Here is a 27,993-nt window from a genome sequence, read left to right as displayed (position 1 = left end):
GAGAGAATGAAAGACACGTATATCCCTAATGAATGTAAACAGTTTTATTTAGAAACAGATAGGTACCTGTTTGCATCATAGAATATAAAACTTGGTTTACACTCTGTAAAAAAAATAACCAATATCCAAGTTCCAAGGGTTAGCACTCACAGAACACACATACTGTGGGTGTGCAGCCACTATTCACTTGCTTCGGGCTTGATTTAAACTAAAACCAAAACCAAAGCCCCAAATCCCACAATATCAAGGAGCTCAGAGATGACAGTACAGTGCCCCAATCCAGAAGCTGCCATCATAGCAGAATACAGTTTGCTGTCTTAGTGGGTCATTTTCACATCAGGCCTGGGCTCTGTGCACCTAGTGGGGAGCTGTGGGGCTTTCTTGCCACACAGGTCATGATGAATGCTCTTTAAGCCAAGGTTGATAAAATTATCTCTGGTCTTCTTTACAAAAGAGAAATCTGGAGGGCCGAGAATGTTCGTTACCCTACATTTGAATTAAGTTCAAGAGTTTATTTGCTATCAAGAGCTCACCTCAATAGGATTATGGAAGACCAAAGGGTACACCTAGGTTCAGATATAATCACCCAGCACCACCTGAATGTATTATTCAAAGAGATATAGGAAATAATAGAGGTTATATGTACATATATTTATCTTAGTAACCTGAGGGCTTAAAGATTTAGAATACAATAATTCTTCTCAAAAGAAGTCCATTGGTAAGAAACGAACTCAAATGGACATAGTTCTTTTATATAAAATATGGGTAAAACGGAGTTGAAAACAGAGGGTGGTTTTGAAAAGGATTAGCAACTTGCTGATCCATGAAACTCCCCTTATTTTGTCTGTAAAGAGAAGGGGGAGAAGGGAAGGGGTGTGATGGGTCAAAAGCAGAAAGGGTGAGAAGTGGCCCTCAACCAAAGAACCCTCTCTGCAGATCCTTCCATCCTCAAGCTCTCTAGGGTACAGAGAAGCCCAGGCAGTGAGTGGCTTGCATTGAGGTATGAGGATCTCTGGTAAAGTCAGCAGCATGTGGTTTTTAGAAACCAGCCCCACAAGAGAAGAACAATGCAACCAAGCTTATAACTAATACTGCTATTTAATTATTGTCCAAAGGAGAAAAAAAGGAGGGAGGGAGAAACCCCACTATATGGGGAGGTTCTAAACTTTCATATAAGGGTATCCAAATATCCTTATTTTATCTCTCAAGGTTTAAGCAAATTCTCACTTAGTGATTGCTTCTCTTGTTAAAGGCACTTTCAAATGACATGATTGGACAGAATTGTAATTGTAGTGAAGCCAAGATTCCCAGGGGAAGAGTCAGATGGGGTACTTACAATGATTTCAAGAGGCACACACCCCGGAAAAAAAAGTATGCCCTGTACACTTGTATTTTTCCTTTAGTTTTCTAGCTGTTTCTAATGGGAAACAGCTCTCTAAAGAGCTAGAAATAGCTCTGTAAAGAGATCACTATTTGATTGATTTTTCAAGACACTTGTCCCAACTCTTCCCACCACAGCTGTGCTTGACAAAATTAGCAAAGTCCTACAAGAGGCAAAAAAATGAAGTCAAGTTCAGTCAGGATGTAGGCCAGCACAGGGACCTGTTATTGCTCACATCATGGCAGGCTCAACTGTGGGATCTGTAGGAATTGAATGGAATACATGGCTTCTATGACTTCTGAAATGCCAGACTTTCCAATAGGCAAAATGAAGTGTTATCTCTAAATAAAAATCATGAAGAATCTATTTTTCCTTTTTATTCTCCTGAACATTCTTATTGATCTCAGGCTTAAAAATCTGTTAAGTGAGGATTATAAAAACGATATAAGGGGTTGAGAAAGAGTAAAGGACTGTTTGCCTATAAGTGTGGTTTGAGGATCTTGATCCTTCATATCATACTTCCAACTAGAGACAATACAAAAATAAACACACCATGTTATACATTATACAAAGGGTAAATCTACAAACACAAGTGTACTAATTAGACTTGTTCCTCAGAAGCAGGCCCTCGGAGAGGAGGAGGAATAGGGACGGGATGTTTTTCATTATTTCATTATGCCTTTTCATGTCTCAAAAAGTTTGTAGTAACAGTCTCAGTAGCGCAAACAATTTCATGTGAAACCAGAAGCTGTAAAAATAAATTACTTTTGAAGAAAAATGAGCTCTTGTCTGCAGCTCAGAACTCATCATGTCTTACTAAGGCTTCCCCGAAATCTGTGGCCTGGCTGCCCACAAATAAATCATACTTGTCGACGATCTCCTCCTTCGTTAGCTTGCCATCCTGAAATTAGAGAGAGCGGTGAACTGAGCAGCATATATTTCCATTCCAAATTCAAAGATCAGTTACTGCCATAGAAATAACTGGCGTTATATCAGGACTTGAGATTCTAATTTCCACTAAATGTGAACTGTCCCCCTCCCCCTTTCACACACACTCACAGAGGATAAAAAATAAAATATATTTATCAATTAAGTCCAAACCAAAACATGGGCATAATACAGCTCAACAAACAATTCCATGAGAGTTAAGTTTGTTTCCCAGGAACAAATTCCCTTTGGAATAAAACATGGAACATGTGCTCCATACAAATGGTCAGTAACAAATGAGCATTCTTCAAAGTGATTCAAGTCACTGTCTAAGAGGAAGAATGAAAACTGCCAGTACCAATCCTGATCTGCCAGTCACTCTGTCAAGGTTCCTACATCTTAAACAGCACTGAGGTTTCCAAAGGTTGGCTTTTCACACATCTAGGACATGGCCCCTATCTACTCAAGTGAGCTATGAACTCACAAGAGTTTAACCCTTAAACTGGCTAACAGGAGTAGGAAATCTTTTTTCTGAAAAAACCATTTGGCAGTGATGTTAGTTGATATTGATATTGATATAAAAAAAAAGCTCCTAGATTTATTGAATTTAAAGTCTGCTTATGTTTGCCTCAGCAGGACCAGATCATATAATTTTGTGGGCTTCATATGGCCCATAAACCAGATGTTCTCTACCACCTATAAGATAAGAAACTGAGCTCTAACAACAATAACAAAAAAAAAAAAAAATCAATCTAGAAGAAACAATGTTAATTAAGAATGTTAATTAAGAGTGTTTGTAGCATGCATGAAGCCTTGGGTTCGATTCCCCAGTACCACATAAACAGAAAAAGCCAAGAGTGGTGCTGTGGCACAAGTGGTAGAGCGGAGATATGGAAACAACCCAAATGCCCCACTACAGATCCAAAAATTGTGGTACCTATATACAATAGAATATTTATACAGCCATTAGAAAGGACAAAATAATGGCATTTGCAGGGAAATGGATGGAACTGAACAAATCATGTTGAGCGAGGTAAACCAAGATCAGAGAGACAAATGGTTCATGGTCTCCCTGATATGTGGATGTTAAATTCAAAATGCAAGGAGATATATGACAAGTAAACAGGACTCAAAAAACAAAGGACTTCTTATTTTGTTGTATCATTTCTAGATGACTTGTTCTTGACCTCATATATGGTTTATACATGTGCGCATCTAAGGGAAGCTAGGAGGGCGCAGAATTAGAGGGAAACAGGGGGAAAAAATACAACAGAGGAGCCCATCAACTGCAGTGGACATTGTGAAAGTGGACCAACCAACTCAAGGGCACCAGTGGCTCAAGTCTGTAATCCTAGTTACTCAGGGGGCTGAGATCTTACATAACTGTTCATCACTTTTACAATAAATTTTTTTTTTTTTTTTGTCGGTCATGGGGCTTGAACTCTGGGCCTGGGCGTTGTCCCTCAGCTCTTCAACTCAAGGCGAGCGCTCTACCACTTGAGCTACAGCGCCACTTCCTACAATAAATTTTTTAAAAAAGAAAAAAAAGTTTGCAATAAGGAAGAGTTACTTCTTTATCCCAATATTTGAAGTCCTCCAAGATTTGATCCTATACTACTTTTCTATTATTGTTAAAATCTAACACTCGAAACAATATCTGTATTCATAGTTCCTTGTTGAAGTTTCTACAAGTCCATGGTTTTACTTCCTCTTTATATTTGCAATGTAAAACTTTCCCGACTTCTAAGCACACATAGTGCTTACCTCCTTCATGAAACCCTATACTGCCACTCGACAGTGACTTCTACTCCTGATCTCTTGTTCTACTCATCGCACTGAGAAATCTAACCCTACATAGACAAAGCATGGGTCAGCATTCAGATACTGGCTCAGTCATTCAATAACTGAGATAACATTACTTTTAATACTGAATGCCTTGGATAATTGAAATAGAACATTTTAATAGGCTTTAAGGGAAAATGCAAAGGACTGAAATTATTTAATTTTCTATGCTAGCACTCTACCAGTTGGGTCACAGTTCTACTTCAGGCTTTTTGGTAGCTTACTAGAAGTAAGAGTCTCATGGATTTTCCTGCATGGGCTGGCTTTAAACCACAATTCTTAGATCTCAGCCTCGTGAGTAGCTAGGATTGCAGGCATCACCATCACCCAACAATGTTCTATCTTGTGAAAATTTCATTGACAAACTTCCTAGAAATAGAGTTGGATCATTGCTAGACTACTTAGGCTGACCAGACTTACCTTGTTTTGGTCTGATTCATACACTAAGTGTCTGGCTTCTGCCTCAGCATGGTCATAATCTGAAGGGAGGATCCAGTCTTTGGTTTCTTCCTTGTCCATCTTCCCATCACGGTTCTTATCTCGAAACTCCACAAATTGCTCTCGCTCTGTCTTCACCCATTCTGGCTCATCAGCCTTTCCATCATGGCTGTACATGTCGCCTGTGTACACAGAAATACATACCAAAAAGTTGGGTCTTTATCCAAAGACTGCCCTCATGCTAATCTGGTCTAATCCTTCCTCCTCTATTTGTTCAGCACCTAATAGTCATTACACAAGTATCTTGGACTAGAAAGATCTTAGAAAACAAGGTATTTTTCTAGGGACTAATTACTGATCTTTCAACTAGAGTATTTATTCTAGCTGTTGATTTTTTGAGTAATATAAAGAACAAAGGAGATGCTTCTCTAAGGAAAGTAGAAAAATGAATTAAGAAACAGAAACAGATATATAACTCAAGTGGTAGAATGTCTGCTTAGCAAGTGTGAGGTCTTGAATTCAAACCCCTATACAGACAAAAAGAGAGGAAAAATAAAGTAAGAAAAAAAGAGCTTTTATCAAACTAAGAAGCTTTTGTATAGCAAAAGAAGCAATGAAGAGTGAAGAGATGCTGGTGGCTTATGTCTTTAATCCTAGCTACACAGGAGGCTGAGATCTATCTAAAGATCGTGGTTCAAAGCCAGCCAACGCAGGAAAGTCCGTAAGATTCTTATCTCCAATTAACCACCAGAAAACTGGAAGTAGAGCTGTGGCACAAAGTGGTAGAGCACTAGCCCTGAGCAGAAAAGCTCAAGGACTGCGCCTAGGCCTTGAGTTCAAGCCTCATGACTTACCAAACAATAAAGGAGGGAAGAAGAATAAACTCCTGTGTTCTTCAGCACCACAGGGCCATGACAGTTTACAATAATACAGAACAAGAACAGATAAATGTGAAGGTTCCAAACACAAAGGAGATGGAAATACTAATTACCCTGATTTACTCATTATACACAATTTGATATATGTATATTGAGTACATGTATATACTCAATACACGTGTATTATTACTATGTGAGTCATTATGCGTCCTTAGAAATAGAATGTGAAGTACAAAAATACCTAATATTTCTAAATAACAAAACAGTAATTGCAAAACACTGTACAATCTGCATTACTTGATAAGAGGCAATTTTTTTTTTTTTAAGAGCATTGGGAAATCTTAAAACTTAATTGGGGATTATAAAAACAGAGCTCTACTGGGGAGATTGTGGCCTCAAAGATTTAATGTACCAATCACCCACAGATGACTGAAAGGGAAAAAGGCCTAAACATTCTACCGCGCTTTTACAATGTGTCTGGCCAAAATTAGGAAATACTATTGAGTGAAAAAACACTCGACAATTTATATTAATAACATGTAGTAATTATAATATTTTAGAATATCACATTAAATAAAACATACTCAAAATAAATTTCACCTACTTCTTTTTACTTCTTAATGTGGCCATTTGAAACATTAAAATTACATATGTGGCTTATTTTCTATTTTGACTGAACAATGCTGTATAGATACTTAGTCACAATTCAGTATTCATCACATTGGTCTCCTATCTAATGATCTGGTTAGAAGATGGTAAAGGTGGTACATTGTTTCTATGGATGATTACATCTTCCAAAGCATCTGTTTCCTCTAAGTGAAACACTTAAGAGAAACTTACCAATATACTCTTCAAGATCAATGAAACCATCACCATTCTTATCTATATCTTCCATTGTTTCCTAAACAGTAAAGAACAAAAGAAGAGACAGAGTTAAATCTCTGAATGAATTTGCTAGAAGAATATAGTATATTTTTACAGTTAAAAGCCATAGGAAATTGTGTTTTTCTAGTTAAAAAATAGTATTAGCCATTTCGTATGCTCCCAGCTAAAATAACGATAAGTCTTAGAGGGAACAATGCCCAATGATGGTACAACTGCTCAATGATGATAGCCCTAGTCATGCTAATAGAAGATGTGAACAGTGATTATGCCTACATTATAGTCTACTTACTTATCTATCTATATATTTATTTTTACCAGTCCTGGGGCTTGAACTCTGGGTCTGGACATTATGCTGGACCTTCCTTTGCTCAAGGCTAGCACTCTACCACTTGATTCACAGCACCACTTCCAGCTTTTTTGAATAGTTTATTGGAGATAAGAATCTCACAGACTTTTCTGCCAGGCTGGCTTCGAACCGATACAATCCTCAGACTCAGCCTCCTGATTAGCCACCAGCAGCAGCTACAGCTATAGTCTTTGTTGTCAACAACTGTCTTCTCTGGGAACTCCTAGTAGTGCTGTTATTCCTCAGTTTCTGGCCACTGATCATGAGATGCTTTAAAAAACAGGATTTCCTCCTATTTTTACTATATGAAGCTACCATTGAAATAAATAGCAAAATACATTATCTGATGGAAAATATTATCATACTAAATTGAAAGCCCATAAGAAAAACTGATGGTACTCAGACTGGAAATCTGGCCAGTACGCTGAACACATAGGAAAGACTAAGAGCCAACAAAAGCAACAGAATGAGAAAGTTTTTGTTCAAAAAACTTGATCTGACCCACCTGTACTACTATGTCTTTCATGTAGTCATACTCCTCAGGGTGCAGAAAAGCTGTGAACTCCTCTTTTGTGGCAATGAGGTCTCCATCCTTGTCTGCCATCTTAAACCTCCGCTCATCTCTAACCATCATCTGTTTATAGTTAAACCCATCATCAGAGTCTGGATCATCTAGAAAACAAAAAGGTCAAACCTTAAAAGGCTTCTAGAAAACATTACAATGTGTGGGCCAGGAAATCAATTTTTCAAGAAAAATAAACCAAGCAATGAAGAAATAACTCTTACACAGATAAAATTAAACCAAGCAAAATAAAGAATTCATTCATGATTATAACAGCAGTAGCAAAAATCATTTAGCTTGAGCTAAGGCTTCAGTAATAATACCTTAGAATCAGGTCCAAACTGAATGTCAATGTTTGCCATACAACATATGGAACTCTGGTTCCTGACTTATCTAACTCACTAAGTAATGCTTAATTGTTAATTGTATTAAGACTATTAGAAAGATTAAATTCTCTAGTTATACTAGGAAGCAGTGGTGGCTTTAAAGTCACACTGCCTGGGTTTATACTCTACCACTCCTAGCTGGTATGTAGCCTTGGGCAAGTAAGTAACTGTGCCTTATAAAAGGAGGAGAATAACAGGGCCTGCCTCAGTAGGGTTGTTATGTAAGATTAATCTAAGTGATTAGAATGATGTCCACCTCATAGGTAGCACACACCCACCAGTCCATCTGTCCTTCCTCCCTTCCTTTCTCATTCTCCCTTGGCTTTTTCACCAAAGGTTGGCACTCTACCATTTGAGCCATAGCTCATAGCTCATAAGACTTTCCTATCCAGGCTGGCTTTGAACTGTGATCCTTAGATGTTAGCCTCCTGAGTAGCTAGAAATACAGATATGTGCCAGTTAGCTATTGTTATTTTTACTAAACTTTAGGCTCCCATTAAGAAGCTACATATCAAAGGCCTTTGTCTCATTTTAAAGACATTTAGAGTCAAGCAACAGAAAACCAGTACAGGAAAGGTCACCTTGCTTGCTTGTTTTTCAGCCACCCCAGAAATCTGCTAAAAGTAACAGGTACAAGAACAAGTCTTACAGAAAAATAAGTCTCTTCACTAGAAACACATGTAGGCCTCATCTTCCACTTACACAAAATTCTAGAAAACACACTACTCTAGATTTACAGAAATAAGTCAATGGTTGCTGAGGTACGGGGCATGAGGAAGACAAAAAGAAACAGAGAGAGGGAGCGGGGAGGGAATGACAGACATGTCCACTCTTTGTTTTGAAGAGTGCAGTGATAGTTTGATCTGGTGTACTCCTGTCTAAACTAATTGTGTGCTTAAATATGCAGATTATATGTTAAATGCATTTTGATAAAACTATTACAAAAACATTAGATTACAACCAAATTGAATTCAAGTTTATTCATCTGTTATAATGTTGAACTGCATAAGTAGCAGTTTATGAGCATCTAGGAAAAACAAGATTTACTATCCGTAAACTGAAAAAATGCAAGAGTTTAACTAGAAATGGAGTACAAAATTGAGTTGTTTTATGAATCAAACAGATGTAAAGGTATTTTGAAAAGTGGAAGATATCACCTTAAAGGCAAGAAATGCTGTCCCAACCTTCAACATTCTAAACAAAAACATGGCACTATTTTTCTAAAAAGACTCAGTGCCTGTTAACACTGTCACCATATTATTGCTGACTTTGATGCTATAGGTCTGTCTTTCTATACCCTGAGCATTTTTCTCTTTTCTTCATGGGCAAGAGAATGAGTACATTTCTTATCAAGCATTGTTGCCAACTGCTTTTTTTTTTTTTGCCAGTCCTGGGCTTGAGCTCAGGGCCAGGGCACTGTCCCTGCACTTCTTTTGCTCAAGGCTAGCACTCTACCCCTTGAGCCACAGCACCACTTCCGGCTTTTTCTGTGTATGTGGTACTGAGGAATCAAACCCAGGGCCTCATGCATGCAAGGCAAGCGCTTTACCACTGAGCCACCTTCCCAGCCCCTGTTGCCAACTGCTTTTTGAGAGCTAAGCAGCACGAAGCTTCTTTCTCAGTAGTGTCAAATATTAAGACAGCTTATTGAGTCATATGGCTTTGGAACTACATATATATATACTCAAAAGCTGTAATTGGTGAGCTGGAGTATTTAAGGAAAATACCATCTTTCTCAAATTCATCCCTTCCAAACAAATGCTAAATTTCAGTACCAACTATTCAATATAAAAGACAACAGAAGTAAAGTTACACTTTCAGACTAGATTCTTAAGCTAAGAGGCCTCCTTCCCACTCCCTCCAGTAAAAGGTGGCTGGAATCAAGAAGCCTAATGGCAACATGCACATAGAAAAGAATGAAAAAGAGAAGGTACAATATTTTATTTTTAATGATGAAATATATATCCCTATATCCCTGCTTAGAATGTGGTCTTCACCCTGAGCAACAATTTATAGACCTCTCTGGCCTTGTAACATAGCCTCAAGAGGGCTCTAGTTTTGGTATAGAAATGCCCAACTTAGTAATCTGCATTTTATTTGGGGCAGTGACAGTGTTAATTTTTCTTTTGTGGATAGTGAATTCATTGAACAAACCTTAAGAGTTAAGATGATTTACACTTGAACTTAAACTGGATCAACACATTTTCAAGAAAACTCAGCATTTGTCTAAGCCAACTCGTTACCCCCTGAGGACTGTACACTTGTAGACTTCCCGGGAAAGATGCCTTATAAAGACATCAGTCCTCCAGCCAGTGCTTTGGCTTGTGTAGTCTCAGGCAGTAGAAATACCCACTACATTGAATCATCTGCCCAGTGAGTCAATAGAGATCTCAACAGATTTTTATGCACATAATCATACACAGTTGAAGCAACATTCTGGGCAGCAAGTGAGTGCCTAGATCTGCCCTAAGATTTATTAACACACCATTTTGTTTAGATCACCAATAGCCTAGTCTACACTGTACTTTATAATTAATTGATTAAATTAGGAGGGTGTTGGGCCTCAGCCAGAGAACAAGAAACATGAAATGCCTCTCCATCTGTGCTGGCTTTTTAATACATGTGTTCTTAATTGGGTGGCTATGTTTGGTTCTTGGCTAAGGGTCAAATATTGAGAGAGGCTGCCACTTTAGAATTAGGAATGAGAACAAGCCCTACACAAAAATAAGTCTCTCTACTAGAAACACATGTGGCCCTGAAATTAGCATGGACAGCTGGCTATCTAGTGGGGACACAGATTTTTATATGCTCACTGTTAGCCAGTGGTGGGAAATTTGCCTAATTTCCATAAAAACGTAAAAAGCATCACTTACACATTCTTGATTCAAATTGTAACTATGTACAATTGAGGAGTCTTTATTAATAAAAACACCTGGAGGTCATCAACTCTGTAAGGCTGCCCCCTAGTATTTAGCAGAAGGTAAATCTAAGTGTTGAAGCAAGGAAAATTACTAACAGGTAGCCCAACTAGAGAGAAAGGGTACAAAATCAACAAAATAATCAAAGTAACAGTTATTTGCCTTGAAGCATTTGCAAAGCTGGCTGATAAATTAATGTGCCAGAGAAAACAAATGGGAAATTTTAATCTCTAAACTTCAGTAAGCACACACACTTGATAGCTATTTTATTTGAATTTTATTAAGGAAAGTATAGTATTCCTCCTATTTTTACTGGTTATAAAGAAATCTGATTTGGCTGGAATTTTAGGCCTGTTTTAGTGGGATCATGGCAAAAAGACAACTGAAGGCCTCTCGCTTTGCATTACTGGAACAATACAGCCTTTTAAATGAGATTTACTCAAAAATCATCCCTATGAGGAATACAAAGCAGAAAAATGTGTTTGCAATGCTAAGGGTGTAGAAAATGTTAGACTTCAAAAAAAACTAAAATTAAACAAAATTTAAAACACATGGTATACAAATTTAAAATTGTTAGGACAAAGGGGAATCAGTTCAACATCATCCTATTAAGATAGGCAAAATTTCTTTGTTTTACTACGTGACCCATTTGTTTCTCTGACTCAAGATCATGGTCTTGGCCAGGCTGACATCTTGCCCCTTACCCAGGTAAGTGCCATAAGTCACGTTTCTGTACTCATCCCAGGAGATTAAGCCGTCTTGATTCATATCAAACTCCTGCCATTGGTTTTCAACATTGTCATATATGTATTTCTTCTGGGCGTGCTTAATCCAGGATTTCAGCTCCCCCTCCGTCACAAACCCATCTTTATCCGCGTCTATTTTATCTACAATCATTCTACAAGACAAAACAGTTACGTTTCAAGGTGCCGGCTCCACAAGGCTTTTCCCCCAGATAGTAGGGACCTACCTAAAACGTAGCCGTAGGTGGCATTTTTATATTCCTCCCAGGAAACGAGGCCGTCCTCATTGAGGTCATGCCCCTTCCACTGTCGCTCTACATCCTCGTAAATCCAGCGCTTTTGTGCAAATTTAATCCAGTCTTTGAGCTCATCCACAGTGACAAACCCGTCCTTGTCGTCATCTATTTTACTTACAATCTTTCTGTAGAAAATGCAGAGAAATCCAGCAAGAGGTTAAAAAGACACAAGGCTCTGGACATTAGCCAGGTGTGTGCTGTGTCCATAAGAGTTGCCTAGAGCTAATACACAAAAATAAAAAATTGTCTTCAAAACAAAACTGCCAGACAGAGAGACAACTGAAATGTTTTCTCTAGCCCATTCCTAGTCTACAATGAGCTGTCTGGACAAGGCAAACAAATCTATGGCTGGTCACTGGGTCTAAAAACAAACCCAACCAATCTATTTAGTTAGGTTTTAGCATATGGTCAGAATTCAAGAGTGAAGACTCATGCTTATCTGGGTTCTGACCACTAGGCATTAAACAACATGTAAATCTTTATATTTTCCTTTATTATGTTTGCCTTTTCTTGGTAAATGATCACAACACTACTAATGGCTTTCTAAATATTCAAAAGTTCAAAGCAGACTTTAAAAAAAGGCAATATTTTCGTTAAAAATAAAAAGATAGAAAACAGCTCTGGGATCACAAATAGTTCAAGATTATTTTTAAAGATACAACAGGAGGATGCTTATCTAAAAAATGCCAGCAATTTTTATACACTATGCTATGTGAAACTGTATTTTTATGTACAACCATGAAAAGAAAAGCTGAGGAAAGGACATGCTACAATTATGAGACTGTTAATAAGCTGAGTGGTTAGTATGCAACTATAAAGCAAAACACAAGGCTAAAGAATGCCAGAAATGGTGCTGTGGTACAAAGTGGTAGAGCACTAGTTGAGCAAAAGGACTCATGGACAGTCATGGGTCAAGCCCCATGACCAACAAAAAGAAAAAAAAAAAAGAGTATCTCATTCTCCTTCAATGAAATTCTTCCATATTTATCATTTAGGGATTTAAATATAGGTTCATGAGCTAGGTATAGCTCAGCGGTGAAGTACTTGACTTGCCTAGCATACATGAGGACATGGGTTTGATCCTTGGCATTGTGTAATAAAAATACACACATAATACAAAATGTGTGAAGTTGTAATCCCTACTTCTGGAGGCTCAGACAACCTATGTAAAGTCACACATATACAAAGTCACATTACAGAACTGGAATTTGAAATGAAAACTTCCAAGAGATGTATTACCTCAACAGAGCCTGGAAGTACATGCCTATAATCCCAGAATAGGAACACGAGGCAGGAAGAGGAGCATAAGTTCAAGGCCAGTCTGGGCTGCACAGTGAGACCCTATTTCAAAAAGTCAAGAAAGGGGGCAAAATCTTGACACATTCCTAGGCATGATTTAAAAAAGACAGTCACTTGGAAGCAAGTTATTTTTTTCTCAATTTGTGTTTATTTCATGAATATAGATCAGAGTACTAGCAAAACTATTAACACAGGCTCCACATATTGATATTGATGTAGCATTAACTGTAACTATTACTTAACACTATTAAATAACAACTCCTTTCCTTCAAATAATTTGTAATCATTCAGACTGAAATGCTAACAGAAAAGGTAAAGTAGTAAAACTCTTCCTTTGTCTACATGGACAGAAGACAAGTTTTTTTTGGTCAGTCATGGGGCTTGAACTCTGGGCTTGGGCACTGTCCCTGTGCTCTTCAGCTCAAGGTAAGCCCTCTACTGCTTGAGCCACAGCACCACTTCCGGTTTTCTAGTGGTTTATTGGAGATAAAGAGTCTCATGGACTTTCCTGCCCGGGCTGGCTTTGAACCTCGATCCTCAGTTCTCAGCCTCCTGAATAGCTAGGATTACAGGCGTGAGCCACCAATGTCCGGTGACAAGTTTTTTTTATTACTTTGTTTAGAGAATTTCAATATCAACAGATTGAAATTTTTTGCATAAATTTATGAGATCTACTAGTACACAAATGGTAGTTGTAACTAGAGAATTTCAATATCAACAGATTGAAATTTTTTGTATAATTTATGAGATCTACTTGTACACAAATGGTAGTTGTTACTAACAGTGCCACTTTCCTATTATGAAAAAAATGGGGAAGATATCTGAACCTCTCCATTCCCCAGAATATATATTTAAAACTACTATAAATAGCCTGAAGGATCATCCAGATAAAAACTAACATATAATGACTACTCCAAATGGGCTTTTCTTAATAAAGGCAGCCCGATATTTCAAACAGTTTAGTGGGAGGTTGAATAAATTCTTTTGGAAGAAACAATAAATATTTTTACTTTGTGGGCCATATATGATATGCTGTGAAAAGTGCACACACATATACATCATCTACACACAAACAACCCTCTAAAAATGTAAAGGCCATTCTTGTCTTGTTGACGACTATCCTGCCTACAGTAGTTATACCAGAAGTGGACATATTCCATATACAGCTAAACTCTAAAGCTCTGTTATTTATGAAGCTAATGATGAAGCTACTAAGCCTATAACACTGGAGAATTCTATGGATGCATGTAAGTATTTATTCCAGGACAGACACAAAGCACTTAATTGAACCTTATGTTATTTCTCCTAAAAGAGCTCATGTTTATTTCTACTAAAACACTTCAGTGTTTTAAAATAATTTTAAAATAATGGACTCAAGAGACTGAATAGTAGTTTTGAAATTTTAAGGCAACAAAATTTTATATACATCATGTGCCCTTTTCTGAGTTAGAGTCCATAGCTTTGTTTTAGAGTCCTAAAGGGTATGAGCCTGTGATGCCCCCAGAAAGATAATGATCTACCCTAGTTTGTTTCTATAGTAAACATTATCAAGGACTACCACTTCAAAACAAAAACCTTCAGCTGAAGGACACATACATAAAAGTTAAGTATATCATCTTTTTGGGGAAGAGAAAAAATGATAATACACAGGTAGAAAAAAATGTACTACTTTTCAACATTTATAAAAAGGTACTGAAAAGTATACATTACAATTGTTTAAATGCTTCCTGATGTCTTTAAAATAGTATATGTTTAACTTTAAACAATGACTTTTCTCTTAATCATTTGTAGTTTCCAACCTATAGTATACAATTACCTACCAAAATGATGTTTAGGAATGACACATTACATTTTTATCTTAAATTCATCTGGATTCCCTCTCCCCACACACTTTTAGACTATGCAGCCCAAGTCTGGCTTAGAATTCATGATCCTCCTGCTTCTGCCTCTGTCTCTGCAATACTGGGATTCCTTGTGTTGCTATGCTTAGCTTCATCTGAGATTTTTGCTCCCAATAGTAGTGACTGTATGCATCAGGAATATTTGTTACTCACTCCAAATTGGAAGAAGCAAAACAGTATTTAGTCCATTTATACCTTCCATTAAAAACCCTAGTGTTATCATCTTATTCTAATTATACAGTCTACTCATGTGATGAACTCATCATCTCAGGCTAGCCTCGAACTTACTATGAAGTTCAGACTGGCCTGGAACACAACACTCTTCTGCTTCCATCTCCTGAGTCCCAAGATTACCACCACACCTGGCTACTTGCTATAATCTCCTAAAAGGTTAAGTTGGTTTGGCTTTTGTTGAAAGACACCCTGGGAGACCCTAAACCTTACAGAAAATACACCAGTTATTAGCCATTCAAAGACTTGGCTTGAGCAACAATGAATGATTAGGTCATAGGAAATTTTCCAAAATTATAAGCAGCAAAGATGATAAGCCCCCCTACCCCCCCACGGTCTGGGATCAAGATGATACAGTTTTTGTGTGAATAATATAATTCTGTATCATCTGGGTACTTTTATGCAAAAATGATTTTGCTTTATAGAATGAGTTACAAATTGTTATTCAGTAGTGAAATGTATGAAAACAGGCACTTAATTCATTTTTAGTGGTAGCAATTCAGTGGTTAGCTTTCAGAAGATGTAGTTCAGTACAGCTTTACAAGTAACCAAACCAGAAAAGAAAAAAATGAATTAGTTGATTTATAAAGACAGTGTAACCCTACCTACCCACCCAGGAACTGGCACCTTACCCAAGCCTTTCCTTGCTTTCTTCTGGTGTCAGCTGATCAAAACTCTTTGCTTCTTCAGCACCCAAGAAAGCATCATGGTCATAATCAAAACTCTCAGTATCATCGTGAACTTTGTCGCTGAGTTGAGGCTCATGATGTACACGGTCCTTCTTTTCTGTAGGCTTGCTCAAGGCAAAGGCTGTGCACAGGGACAGGCACAGAAGAAATTGCCGCAGGTCCATGATAACCCAATCTTAAAGAAAATGAAAGGAGGTTAATACAGCATGTGCTTAGCAATAAAACAAGAAACCAAAAGGTCACAACTTAGCAAAATAATTATTATGACCTACAAGTATGTGCAAGTCATTTATAACAACCAAATACTGTTACTTAAGTCCATAAAATAATCTGGCAGGATATTAACTTTCCAATTACAGTAGAAGATTTTCACCAGTTTCTTTCATCTGATTGTAGACTGGAGAGGAAATTATAGTTAAATGTTAGTTAGGTTTTCTTCAAAAGACACCAAAGAACATTCATTTGTTCAATTTGCTAAGAATAAAAGTGAAAGGACCTAGATTTAAATCCTGACTTTCAATCCTTTCCTCCTTTTCCTTCTTTTGTGCAATCAATACGAGGGCTTGAACTCAGGGATGGGTGCTGTCTTTTAGCTTTTTGTTCAAGGCTGGCACTCTACCACTTTACCAGGGCTTTACTTCTGGCTTTTGCTGGTTAATCAGATAAGAGTCCCATAGTCTTTATGCCTAGGCTGGCTTCAAACTATGATCCTCAAAGTTCAGCTTCTGTTTCTTTCTTCCTTCCTCCTCCTCCTCTTCTTCTTCTTCTTTTTTTTAGTCAGGGCCTGGGCACTGTCCCTAAACTCTTTTGCTCAAGAATAGCAATCTAACACTTTGAGCTACAGTGCCATTTCCAGTTTTCTGGTGGTTAACTGGAGATAAGACTCTCAGGGACTTTGCTGCTGGGGCTGGCTTCAGGCTATGATCCTCAGATCTCAGCCTTCTGAGTAGCTAGCATGAGCTGCCAGGGCTCTCCTGCCTCACCCTCCCTCTGTCTTCCTTCTTTCTCATTCTCTCTTTCTCCTTCCTTATTTTTATTTTTTTAAAACTCAGGACCTTGTGCATGTTAGACAAAGCTCTACCACTAAAGCCATATCTCTATCCCTTTTTACTTTAGGTTAATTTTTAGACACGGTCTCCAGCTTTTTGCCAGAGCTAGGCTTGATTTCCCAATTTCTGCCTTCTGTGTAGTATGTAGGATCAGAGATGTGAATGACCATGTTCAGCTTATTTGATATAGGGTCTTCAGAACTTTTTCCCCCAGATTAATCTCTACTCTGAGTAGCTGGGATTATATACATAAGCTACCAGTCCCAACCAATCTTTTAGTTCTTCCACTCCATCAGTCTAGTCTGGAGTCTTCCACTCCATCTGGTCTGGTCCTCAAACCTGACTGGCTATTAGAATTATATAGGATGGGTTTATATAAGTTTAGACTCACTGAAGTGGAATCCAAGCATTAGAACTCTGGGCCTGAGCCGTTGTCCCTCAGCTCTTCAGCTCAAAGCTAGTGCTCTACCACTTCACTTGAGCCACAGCGCCACTTCCAGTTTTCTGGTGGTTTATTGGAGATAAGAGTTTCATGGCCTTTCCTGCCCGGGCTGGCTTTGAACCATGATCCTTAGGTCTCAGACTCTTGGGTAGCTAGGATTACAGGTGTGAACCATTGATGCCGGGCGCATTACTAGCTTTGTTTCTGATGACCACCACATGAGAAACAAATGAAATACTATGTATCTTCCTAGGTCTATAGCACATAGTTTCTCACATACAGGGTAACCTTGAATCACTTCCAAAGACCAAATAAATCATTCAAATAGTTCTTTCTTTGACCTTCTGTACAGTCGTCTTTCCCAAATTTGCCCAGGAAAAGAACAACTTGGCGAAGTACTTGAATAGTACTTTTGAAATAGCACTATTCAAAGTACAGATCCCCAAGCCAGCATCTCATCAATTTCAGGCAATTAAATGAACAATAACAGGCAAAGTAAATGAACAAAAAAAAAAAGGTTGGAATACTTGAGGGAACAAAACTACAGAGAAGCTATAGATCAGAAGCCTGTCTAATAAACTATAGATTCCTTACTACTATGGAGAGTACAGGCAAGTCCCAAGATCCTTAAAAAATTTTTTCTTAAATCAAAGGAGAGGTTTTCCTAGACATTCATATTTTAATTACTCTTTTCCCAGATGAACATGATCACTGAATGTCCATTCACACACACATCAGTGAGAATAAGTCACCTGCAATTTTACATTATTTCTTCCCAATCTCCCATTATGTCTAATCCCTTTGGCACCTACCAATGTGACTTTATTTGGAAATAGTCTTTGCAGATGTAACCACATAAAAATGATGTCATGATTGTTAAGAGTGGGCTCTAACCAAAGATTGGTGTCCTTATAAGACAAGGGAAATTTCGACACACACACACACACACAGAATGAGAATGTCATGTTATGAAGATAGAAAGACTAACGTAATATATTCTACGTGTTAAGGAATGCCAAGGACTGATGACAACCACCAGAAGCTCTGAGTAGGTAGGACACAAGAGCCTCCCTTAATCTTCAGAAAGCATGGTCATGTGAACACCTGTGCTTTTAAACTTTTAGAAAACTTTTCTCTAAAGCTTTCTTAAAAAAAAAAAAAAAAAAAAAAACTGAAAAAGTTTTAGTTTTCTTACAGGACTCTAGGCATTCACACCAAGGATGGATGCCAAAGGAGGATATTCTTAGGGAAAGAGCATAAAGGCTCAATGCCCATGTGCCTCTAGAATAATGTGTGTGTGTGTGTGTGTGTGTGTGTGTGTGTGTGTGTGTGTGTGCGCACGCATCACTTGCCCCAGTGTCTATTCTCAAAAAAAAATACTGCTTCCAACAATGTAACCATTAAGAACAAGAAAAACCCATACAAGGAAACTACATGAAAGCAAGACCATGAACTCTAAGAGAAAGGGGTAGAAGAGAGTACTTTTTTTTTTCTAGTCCTGGGGCTTGAACTCAGGGCCTGGGCACTGTTCCTGAGCTTCTTTTGCTCAAGGCTAGCACTCTACCACTTGAGCCACAGCGCTACTTCTGGCTTTTTCTATTTACGTGGTACTGAGGAATGGAACACAGAGCTTCATACATGTTAGGCACTCTATCACTAAGCCACATTCCCAGTCCTTTTTTTTTTTTTTTTTAAAAAAAAATGCCACTTCCACCTATCTTAGACTAAAATATGATTCCAAAAAGTTCTTCATCACCTTCATTTGAGTTAATCCAAACACTTATATATGTATACAAAGGTACACGTATCAAAGATATGCAATGATGATTGGATATTGTGATTTAAAAACTGGAAACAATGCAGGAAGATGGCTCTCTCTGAATAAACAGTTTTAGGGTCCTAATATGCACTTCTTCCCATGAGATCAACAACAACAAATATGTAAACAAATAGTCACAGGAATGGAAAAAAATAATTCATAACTTGTACACAAAAGGACAGAAAACTGAAGATCCCTCCCCTAATGCCTCCCACTCCATCCCATGGAACATTCTCTAAAATAGATTGTATCATAATACACACAAAGAAGCTAAGCAAATACAAGGGGATTGGCATAATTCCTTGCCTCCTATCTGATTACAGTGGAATCAAACTAGTTCTCAACACAAAACATACTACAGAACTCATTCAAAACACATGGAGGCTGGGTCACAGAAGAAATTAAGGAAGAAATTAGAAAGTTCTTACAATTCAATGAAAATAACACATCACAATGGGACCTCTGAGATATAGCAAAAGCAGTGCTAAGGGGAAAGTTTATAGCTCTAAGCGTACACATAAAACAAACGGCTCAAGTAACTTCATGATTCAACTGAAACTGCTAGAAAAACAAGAAAAAAAACAAATCTAAAACTACTAGACAGAGAGATAGGAAAGATTAGGGCAGAAATCAACATAAGAGAAACAAAAATACTATACACAAAATCAAGAAACAAAAAGCTGGTTCTTTGAAAAAAATGAATAAAATTGATAGAACACTTGTGAGATTGATGAAAAAAAGAAGAGAGGAAATTCAAATCAATAAGATGAGAGATGCCACAGGAAACATTACAACATCAAGGAATCCATATGATTATATAACGAACTACTTTCAAAACCTAGTCTCACAAAAGAAAAAATATCTAGCAAAAATGGATGAATTTTTATTTATTTATTTATTTATTTTTTGGGGTCCGGTCATGGGGCCTGAACTCAGGGCCTGGGTGCTGTCCCTCAGCTCTTCAGCTCAAGGCTAGCGTTCTACCACTTGAGCCACAGCACCACTTCCAGCTTTTTTCTTTTTGCTTATGTGGTCCTGAGGAATCGAACCCAGGGCCTCAGGCATGCAAGACAAGCACTCTACCACTGAGCCAACTTCCCAGCCCCATGAATTTTTAGAAACATATAAACTCCCTATACTGAACCAAAATATATAAACCAATCAAACAAGCCAAATAACATGCAACAAGTTTGAGGAAGCAATCAGAAGTTTTCCAACAAGGAAAAGCCCAGGCCCAGACAGATTCCCCTCTCTCCCACCACACACACACTGAATTCTGTAAGACTTTTAAAGATGAACTAATACCAATACTCCTCAAGCTTTTCCGTGAAACAGAAACAGAAAGATTATTTCCGAATTTTTTCTATGAAGCCAATATCACACTTATCCCCAAACCAGGTAAGGATCCAACATAAAGAGAACTACAGACAAATTTCTTTGATGAACACAGATGGAAAGTTCTTCAATAAAACAGTAGTCAAGAGAATCCAGAAACAAATAAAAAAGCATACATTATGACCAAGTAGGCTTCATTCCACAGATGCAAGGCTGCTTTAACATATGCAAATCAATAAATGTAATTCACCATGTCAACAGAACCAAAGACTTTTAAGAATCACATGATCATCTCAATAAATGCAGAAAAAGTCTTCAACAAAATACAATATCCATTCATGTTAAAAGCTTTGGAGAAACTAGGAATAAAGGAACATTCCTTTAAACAATAAAGGCTAAAAAACAAAAACGAAAAACAAAACAAAACAATAAAGGTCTACAGATGACAGACCATTAGCCAACATCATAACAATTGGGGAAAAACTAAAACTTTTTCCCTAAAATTAGGAACAAGACAAGGATACTCACTCTTTCCACTTCTTTTTAATATAGTTCTGGAATTCCTAGCCACAGCAATAAGGCAAGAAAAGGACATAAAAGGGATTCACATAGGGAAAGAAGATGTCAAACAATTCCTATTTGCAGTTGAAAACAATTCCTATTTGCAGTTGACATACCTAAAGAACCCAAAAAATTCTATCCCTAAGATCCTAGAGCTGATCAACCACTTTGGCAAAGTAGCAGGATACAATCAGAAGCCTTTTGTATGCCAACAATTACAAGCAGAAAGGGAAATCAGGAAAACGATTCCATTTGCAACAGCCTCAAAACAACAGCAGCAGCACCACCACCACACTAGGAATGAACCTAACTAAGGGCATAAAAGGTCTTTATACAAATTAAATGCAATCCCCATCAAAATCCCAATGATGTTCTTTACCAAGATAGACAAAACAATTAAAAAATTCATATGGAGACAAGCATCGGTGGTTCACGCTATAATCCTAGCTACTCAGGAGGCCGAGCCGAGGTCTGAAGACAGCAGTTCAAAGCCAGCCCAGGTAGGAAAATATGTGAGACTTATCTCCAATTAACCACCAGAAAACTGGAAGTGGCACTATGGCTCAAGTGGCAGAGCACTAGCCTTGAGCTGAAGAGCTAAGGGACATCATCCAGGCCCAGAGTTCAAGCCCCATTACCGATACAAAAAAAAAAAAAAAAAAAAAAACCATATGGAACAAGAAAAGCTCTAGAAATAGTCAAAGCAATTCTAGGCAAAAAAAAAACAATGTGAGTGGCATCACAAAACCAGATTTCAAACTCTACTACATAGCTATAATAACAAAAACAGCTTGGCATTGGCACAAAAATAGACCTGTGTATCAATGGAGTGGATTAGAAGATCCAGAAATAAAACCACATAGTCAAGAGTCATCTGATATTTGAAAAAGGAGTCAAAGACATACAGTGGAAAAAACACGGCCTGTTCAACAATTGATGCTGGGAAAACTGAGGAGCCATATAGAGAAAACTAAAAGTGAGTCCCTGCCTGTCACCACACACTATCAATTCAAAGTGGATCAAAGACTTCAATGTCAGACTTGAAACTCTGAAACTACTGCAAGAGAGTAGGTAGGTATAGGTCAAAATTTCCTGAATACAGCTCCAGGGGCACAACAGATAGGACAGAGACTTGACAGGTGAGACTACATTAAAATAAAAAGTTTCTGAATAGCTAAAGACATACTTACTAAACTAGAAAGACAGACAACTAACTAGGAAAAGATCTTTACCAGCAATACTTCAAAGGCCTAATATCCAGTATGTACAAGGAGCTCAAGAAACAAAGCCCCTACCCCCAAACTTAATATACTAATTACTAATGGTGTAATGGGCAAGGGAGCTAAGGAGAGACATTACTGAAGAGGGAAGAATGGCAAAGAAACACATGAGGAAATGCTCATCATCACTGGTCATAAAAGAAACGCAAATCAAAACAACTCTGAGATTCTATCTCACCCCAGTGAGATTGGCCAAAATTGTGAATTCAAACAACAACGAATGCTGGCAGGGATATGGGGAAAAAGGAACCTTAGTGCACTGCTGATGGAAATGTAAACTAGCACAACCACTCTGGGCAGCAGTCTGAAAGTTCCTCAAAAAAGTAAGCATAGATCTTCCCTACAATCCAGCCATACCACTCCTGGGCATCTACCCTGAACATCAAGAGCCAGGATATGACAAGGACACCTGCACATCCATGTTTACTGCCACACTATTCACAATAACCAAGGTATGGAAACAGCCCAGATGCCCCACAATAGATGAGTGGATCCAAAAACTCCATTCATTGTGTATAGGTACATACACACAATGGATTTCACAGCCATTAGAAATAAAATAATGTCATTTACAGGGAAACGGATGAAACTAGGCCAAATCATGTTAAGTGAGGTAAGACAAATGGCTCGTGCTCTCATGCAGAAAATAGATCTAAAATACACTGGGACATGATAAATTACACAGGATTCTAGATTCTCATACAAAGTGAGACGAAAAGAAGACATACTTAGGAGAGAATCATAAAGACACAATACCACAGTGTCATTTCATATGTATCTAAACAAACTGCAAGATTTTTTGTTTTTTAGTTTTAGTTTTTGATGATTCTGTCTTCTTTTCTTTATGTACGGTGTATTCAAGTGTGTATCTTTGGGAAGGCAGGGCAGAGGGTACAGAACACAAGGGAAAAAGGGCGAAAAAGCACAGCAGTGGAGCTCTTCGGCATTGATGAGAGTGAACTACACAACTAATGGCTGGAGACAGGAGGGAGGGACTGGGAGACAATGAGGAACAGAAGACACTGCACAAAAGGAAAAGTACTAATTACCTGATTCAGGACACTGTAATTCCTCTGTTATAATAACAATAAAATGTTTTTAAAAAGGGCTCTTTGTACAATTAAAACATGCTTTAAAAAAGTGGGAGGAAAAACAACCACACAAAAGTAAAACAGACTATACTGGGGTATGGGAAGCAACAGAGGATGAAAGCACAATAAAATAAATGAAGGTGAATATGGTCAAAGGACTTTATGTTGATATATAAAAACAGAACAATGAAACCTGTTGAAATTGTTTTAAGAGGAGGGAAGAGATGGAGGGGGTAAGCTTGATTGGGACACATTGTATGTACTGTATGTACTTATATGTCACTATAAAACCCATATGCTAATAAAAAACATTTTTAAAACAAAACAAAAACTGGAAACAACCAGCCATGGTGGTGACACTGGTAATCAACAAGGAGGATGAGGCAGGAGTCCAGCTTGGGCTACACCTTCTTAGGGAGGAACGCAAAGGAAAACATGTATGTGCATCTGAACAAATAAAATAATATGTATCAAAATGAAAACAGAAAGCTGGGCACCACTGGCTCATGCATGTAATCCTAGCTACCCATGAGGCTGTGATCTGAGAACTGCAGGTCAAGCCCAGCTCCAATAGGAAAGTCCTTGAGACTTTACCTCCAATTAACTACAAAGAAGCAGGAAGTAGAGTTGTGGCTCCAATAGTAGAGTAGCCTTGAGCAAAACAGCTCAGGGACAGCTCCTGAGCCCTGAGTTCAAGTTGCAGGACTAGTGCACGTGTACGCACTCACAAAATCCAAGAACTGGCAAAACATTTCAGCTAATCTATAATATAGAAAAGTACATAGGTTAAAACGAATGAGGTAGAGCTCACCAATATGTTAAATGAATAAAAAAAGTTGCATAATGGTATCAAGAGCTCATTTATATAAAAAGCAAGGCAAAACCAGTCTTCCAGGTTGTTTATATTTATATAACATATGCACAAAAATAGGAGAAAAAGATACATATCCATAAACAAACAGAATTAAACTCTAGGCTCTGAGTTCAAACTCTAGTACCACCATAGAAAGAAAACAATGGATCCACAGATAGCCAGTGGAAAAGACTGCTAGGCCATAGGGCATTAGAGCCTAATCCTATGAACTCTTGCTACAGGGGGGGGAGGTGTGTGTGTGTGTGTGTCTCTTAAAATTATACACTTAGCACTGAAAAAAAAAATTAAGCTTGAGCTGGGAAGGTGGCTCAGTGGTAGAGTGCTTGCCTCACATGTATGAGGCCCTGGGTTCGTGGCCTCAGCACCACATATGCAGAAAAAGCCAAAAGTGACGCTATGGTTCAAGTGGTAGAGCGAGAGCCTTGAGCTGAAGAGCTGAGGGATAGTGCCCAGGCCCAGAGTTCAGGCCCCCACGACCAACCAAAAAAAAAAAAAAAAAATGCGATTACCAAACTCTCAAATACTGCCAAGGGCCAGTGGCTCACACCTGTAATCCTAACTACTCAGGAGGCTGAGATGTGAGTGAGGATCGAGGTTCAAACCCAGCCTGGGCAGGAAAGTTGCTAAGACTCTTATCTCCAAATAACCACCAGAAGTTGTGCTGTGGCTCAGGTGGTAGAGCACTAGGCTTGAGCTGTAGAGCTCAGGGACAGTACCCAGGCCCAGAGTTCAAGCCCCCTAACTGACAAAAATAAAAAAACTCTCAAAATTTCATGCATGGGTATTTTTATACACACCTGGCAAAGCTCCTAACTACATTTTGTATAAAATTCCTATTGCAATTAATTATGTATTAAAGTTTAATCAATCAACACTTAGTGAAAACTGTTGAGGAACAATAGTTTCATCAATCAAAAAGAAACTTTTCCAGAATTTTAGAATTAATTTATTTAGTGCTAGCACTAGGCCTTGAACTCAGGGTCTTATGTTCTTGCTTGCCTTTTGGCTCTAGGCTGGTGCTCTACAACTTGAATCACACCTCTACTTCAGATCTTTTTGCTGGTTAGAGATAAAAGTCTTGGATTTTTTTTTGGCTTGGGCTGGCTTGGAACTTGATCTTCATATATCAGCCTCCTAAGTAGCAAGGATTACAGGCATGAACCACCTACACCCGGTTTAGAACTTTTCTTGCCAGAAAGTTTTTGATTCTGCAGAAGAAAAATTTAAAGTGTCTGCCAGCTTGATTTTGATTAGAGAACTAATGAGGCTTGGATAATAGTTTGCTATTCTCAGAGCTTTTCTTCTCCAGCCAAATTTTTATTTTCATACAGTCAACTGACTTCTCTGGCACACAATTAACTTCATTAGATTGTATTAATGAACTACTGTAAATTTACTTTGTCTCTAGAGAAATGTTAAATAGCTGATCAGTATAACATCTTACAAAATCATAAAGGATAAGATTACTTTATATTGTAGCCTATTGGTGGTACTTGTACTAAAAATTAGAATCACAGGATAACTTTAGTTTCCAGACTTTATAGCCTGGGTCTCAGTACAGTTAGGTACTGACTAAATTGCTCTCAGATTGTTACTCCTAGTTCCCAGTAGGCACTTTTTTTTCTTTTTTTGGCCAGTCCTGGGACTTGAACTCATGGCCTGGCAACTGTCCCTGGGCTTCTTTTGCTCAAAGCTAGCATTCTAACACTTGAACCATTGACCACTTGTGGCTTTTTCTGTTTATATGGTACTGAGGAATTGAACCTAGGGCTTCATGCATGCTAGGCAAGTACTCTACCACTGAGCCCCCTAGTGGGCACTTTTAAGCAATTAATTACTTCCTTCTCTACATTATAGAGAAATGCCTTTTCTGCTTAATATCCAGGTCAGAGTACTGGAATTTTACTACCATCCATTTCTCCCACTTGTTAGCATTAAGCAATGGGTTTTTGGTCAACCAGAATAACTGTGGGATCACTTACTGTTAATGTTCCTGAGAAGTTGAATTTAATCAGACATTTGGGTTTTCCTGAAGCAATCTACTTTTCTATAAAGTAGGTCTGGTCCCTCCTTTGATCTACTCCACAAATTCTTCAGCGTTATTTAAGTACTTAATTTAAGTACTATTATTTAAGTACTTAATTAAACCTATTGAATGAGATAAAATACACATTTGTCTTGGGTCAAGTTTCATTCTATAGCAAAGAATAATTTACCAGAGTTCCCAAGGTTCTCTACATTCAAGCTCAATAAAATACTATTATAAAAACAAGTTAGAAGTAATCTCATCACGGTTCATTAATGCAGTCTTCAAGGCACAAAACAAGACATAAATACAATTCAATTCTCAAAAACTTTTCTTGGCCAGGTGCTGCTGGCTCATGTCTGTAATCCTAACGACTAAGAAAGTTCAGATTTGAGGATCATGGTTTCAAGTCAGCCAAGCAGCAAAAACCCAGAACTGGAGCTGTGATTCAAGTGGCAGATTGTTAGCCGTGGCACAAAAAGGCTCAGGGAGAGGTCCCAGGTCCTGAGTTCAAGCCCCAGGACTACACAAACAAAACAAAACGGAAAAAAAAACCCAACAATCTTACTTTTCTGGGGCTTTTTAATATATACTTAGGAGTTTTTGTCTTGGTACCAAAGAAAATTCCCAAATGGGCAATCCAGTCAGTTCTTAATTATGGAAGTTGTAGACAAGTTTTACTTATTTCTGCGTGCTAAAAAGTCAATTATCCAGGCACTTGTGGCTCACACTTGTAATCCTAGCTACCAGGAAGCTGAGATCTTTAGAGGTTGGAAACCAGCCCATGCAGAGAAATCCAAAGTCTCTCATCTCCAATTAACCAGGGGGTGGGGGTATGTGGGAGAGAGGAAAGCCAACTCACAAGCAGAGGTGTGTCTCAAGTGGTAGAGCGGCAGCTTTGAGCAAAAATGCTAAGGACGCAAGGGCCCGAGTTCAATCCTCAGTACCAGCACACGCGCGCGCGCACACACACACACATACACAAACACACAAGGTCAGATCTAAGATGTGGGGTTAGAAGCAACAAATCAAAGAAACCATTTCTCCCTATAAACCTTTTAGAACTGTTCCAGATTGCTGATTTAAGAATGCAGTCAGAGGCTTCACATTTCCAGCTTCTCTTTAAAATTATGGGAGATGTTTTAAACATAGGATCTGAGGTCTCCATTCGTTCTCCCTCCCGCTTTCCCTGAAGTCAAGCGAACACAACTGTGTTGGCAGATGCACCCTAATTGCGGGATGTGGCCTTTGGGGTGGGGCCCGCAGATACAAGCCAGCCCAGTGAGTGGGAGGTGGCGCGAAGCTCCCGCAATAACGCTACTCCACGGTCCTCCGACCTTCAAAAGGCTTAGTGACCCTACAATCAGAGGGGTTCTGTGAATGGAGGAGCTCTGGGACGGAGAAAAAGACACAAGCAAGAAAGGCACGCCACAGTGCCCTCCACGACGCCAAGCCAGGAGCCAGGATTTCGGGGGCGCAGCCCCGCTTCTCTGCGCGTGCCAGAGGGCCAGCCCGGGCCTTCATCCCAGGCTGCGAGCCGAGGGCCCTGGCGTTGCGAAAGGCCTCAGGCCCGGGACCCCAGCGCCCGTAGAACGCGCGCCCCGAGTAAGAAGGGCCCAAGCCACGCTGGGAGCAAGGCCAAGAGACAAAGACAAGCGAATGAAGGGCACGGCGGCGAAGCAGGTGGGCACCACCGTACTTACCTTTTCCCTGAGCCCCACAGTAAGAGAACACCGTGGCGGCTGATCACCCACCGGCTGGGCTCCCGCGCGCAAGCACCGCCCTGCCGGAAAC

General features: G+C 38.7%; 1 protein-coding gene across 3 annotated transcripts; it reads right to left on the bottom strand.

Annotated features, from left to right (window-relative positions):
• Positions 1-29: 29 nt before the first annotated feature.
• On the bottom strand, positions 30-27,993 carry Calu (calumenin). Of its 3 annotated transcripts, none has more exons than XM_042695917.1 (7): positions 27,903-27,993; positions 15,666-15,897; positions 11,268-11,461; positions 7,203-7,369; positions 6,307-6,367; positions 4,571-4,770; positions 30-2,282 (listed from the first exon to the last, which is right to left on the bottom strand). In XM_042695917.1, the coding sequence occupies exons 2-7, from the start codon at positions 15,884-15,886 to the stop codon at positions 2,178-2,180; spliced, it is 948 nt and encodes a 315-aa protein (XP_042551851.1). In that variant the 5' UTR covers positions 15,887-15,897; positions 27,903-27,993; the 3' UTR covers positions 30-2,177. The 3 variants fall into 3 exon arrangements, with proteins under 3 accessions (XP_042551851.1, XP_042551850.1, XP_042551849.1); XM_042695916.1 differs by lacking the exons at positions 11,268-11,461; positions 27,903-27,993 and adding exons at positions 11,534-11,727; positions 26,156-26,243; XM_042695915.1 differs by lacking the exon at positions 27,903-27,993 and adding an exon at positions 26,156-26,242.

This window comes from Dipodomys spectabilis, unplaced genomic scaffold (assembly GCF_019054845.1).
Source record: "Dipodomys spectabilis isolate Male_0828 unplaced genomic scaffold, ASM1905484v1 ptg000197l, whole genome shotgun sequence".
Taxonomy (NCBI): Eukaryota; Metazoa; Chordata; class Mammalia; order Rodentia; family Heteromyidae; genus Dipodomys; species Dipodomys spectabilis.
Note: the sequence above shows the minus strand (reverse complement) of the source record. Positions and strands in the feature narration are given on the sequence as shown.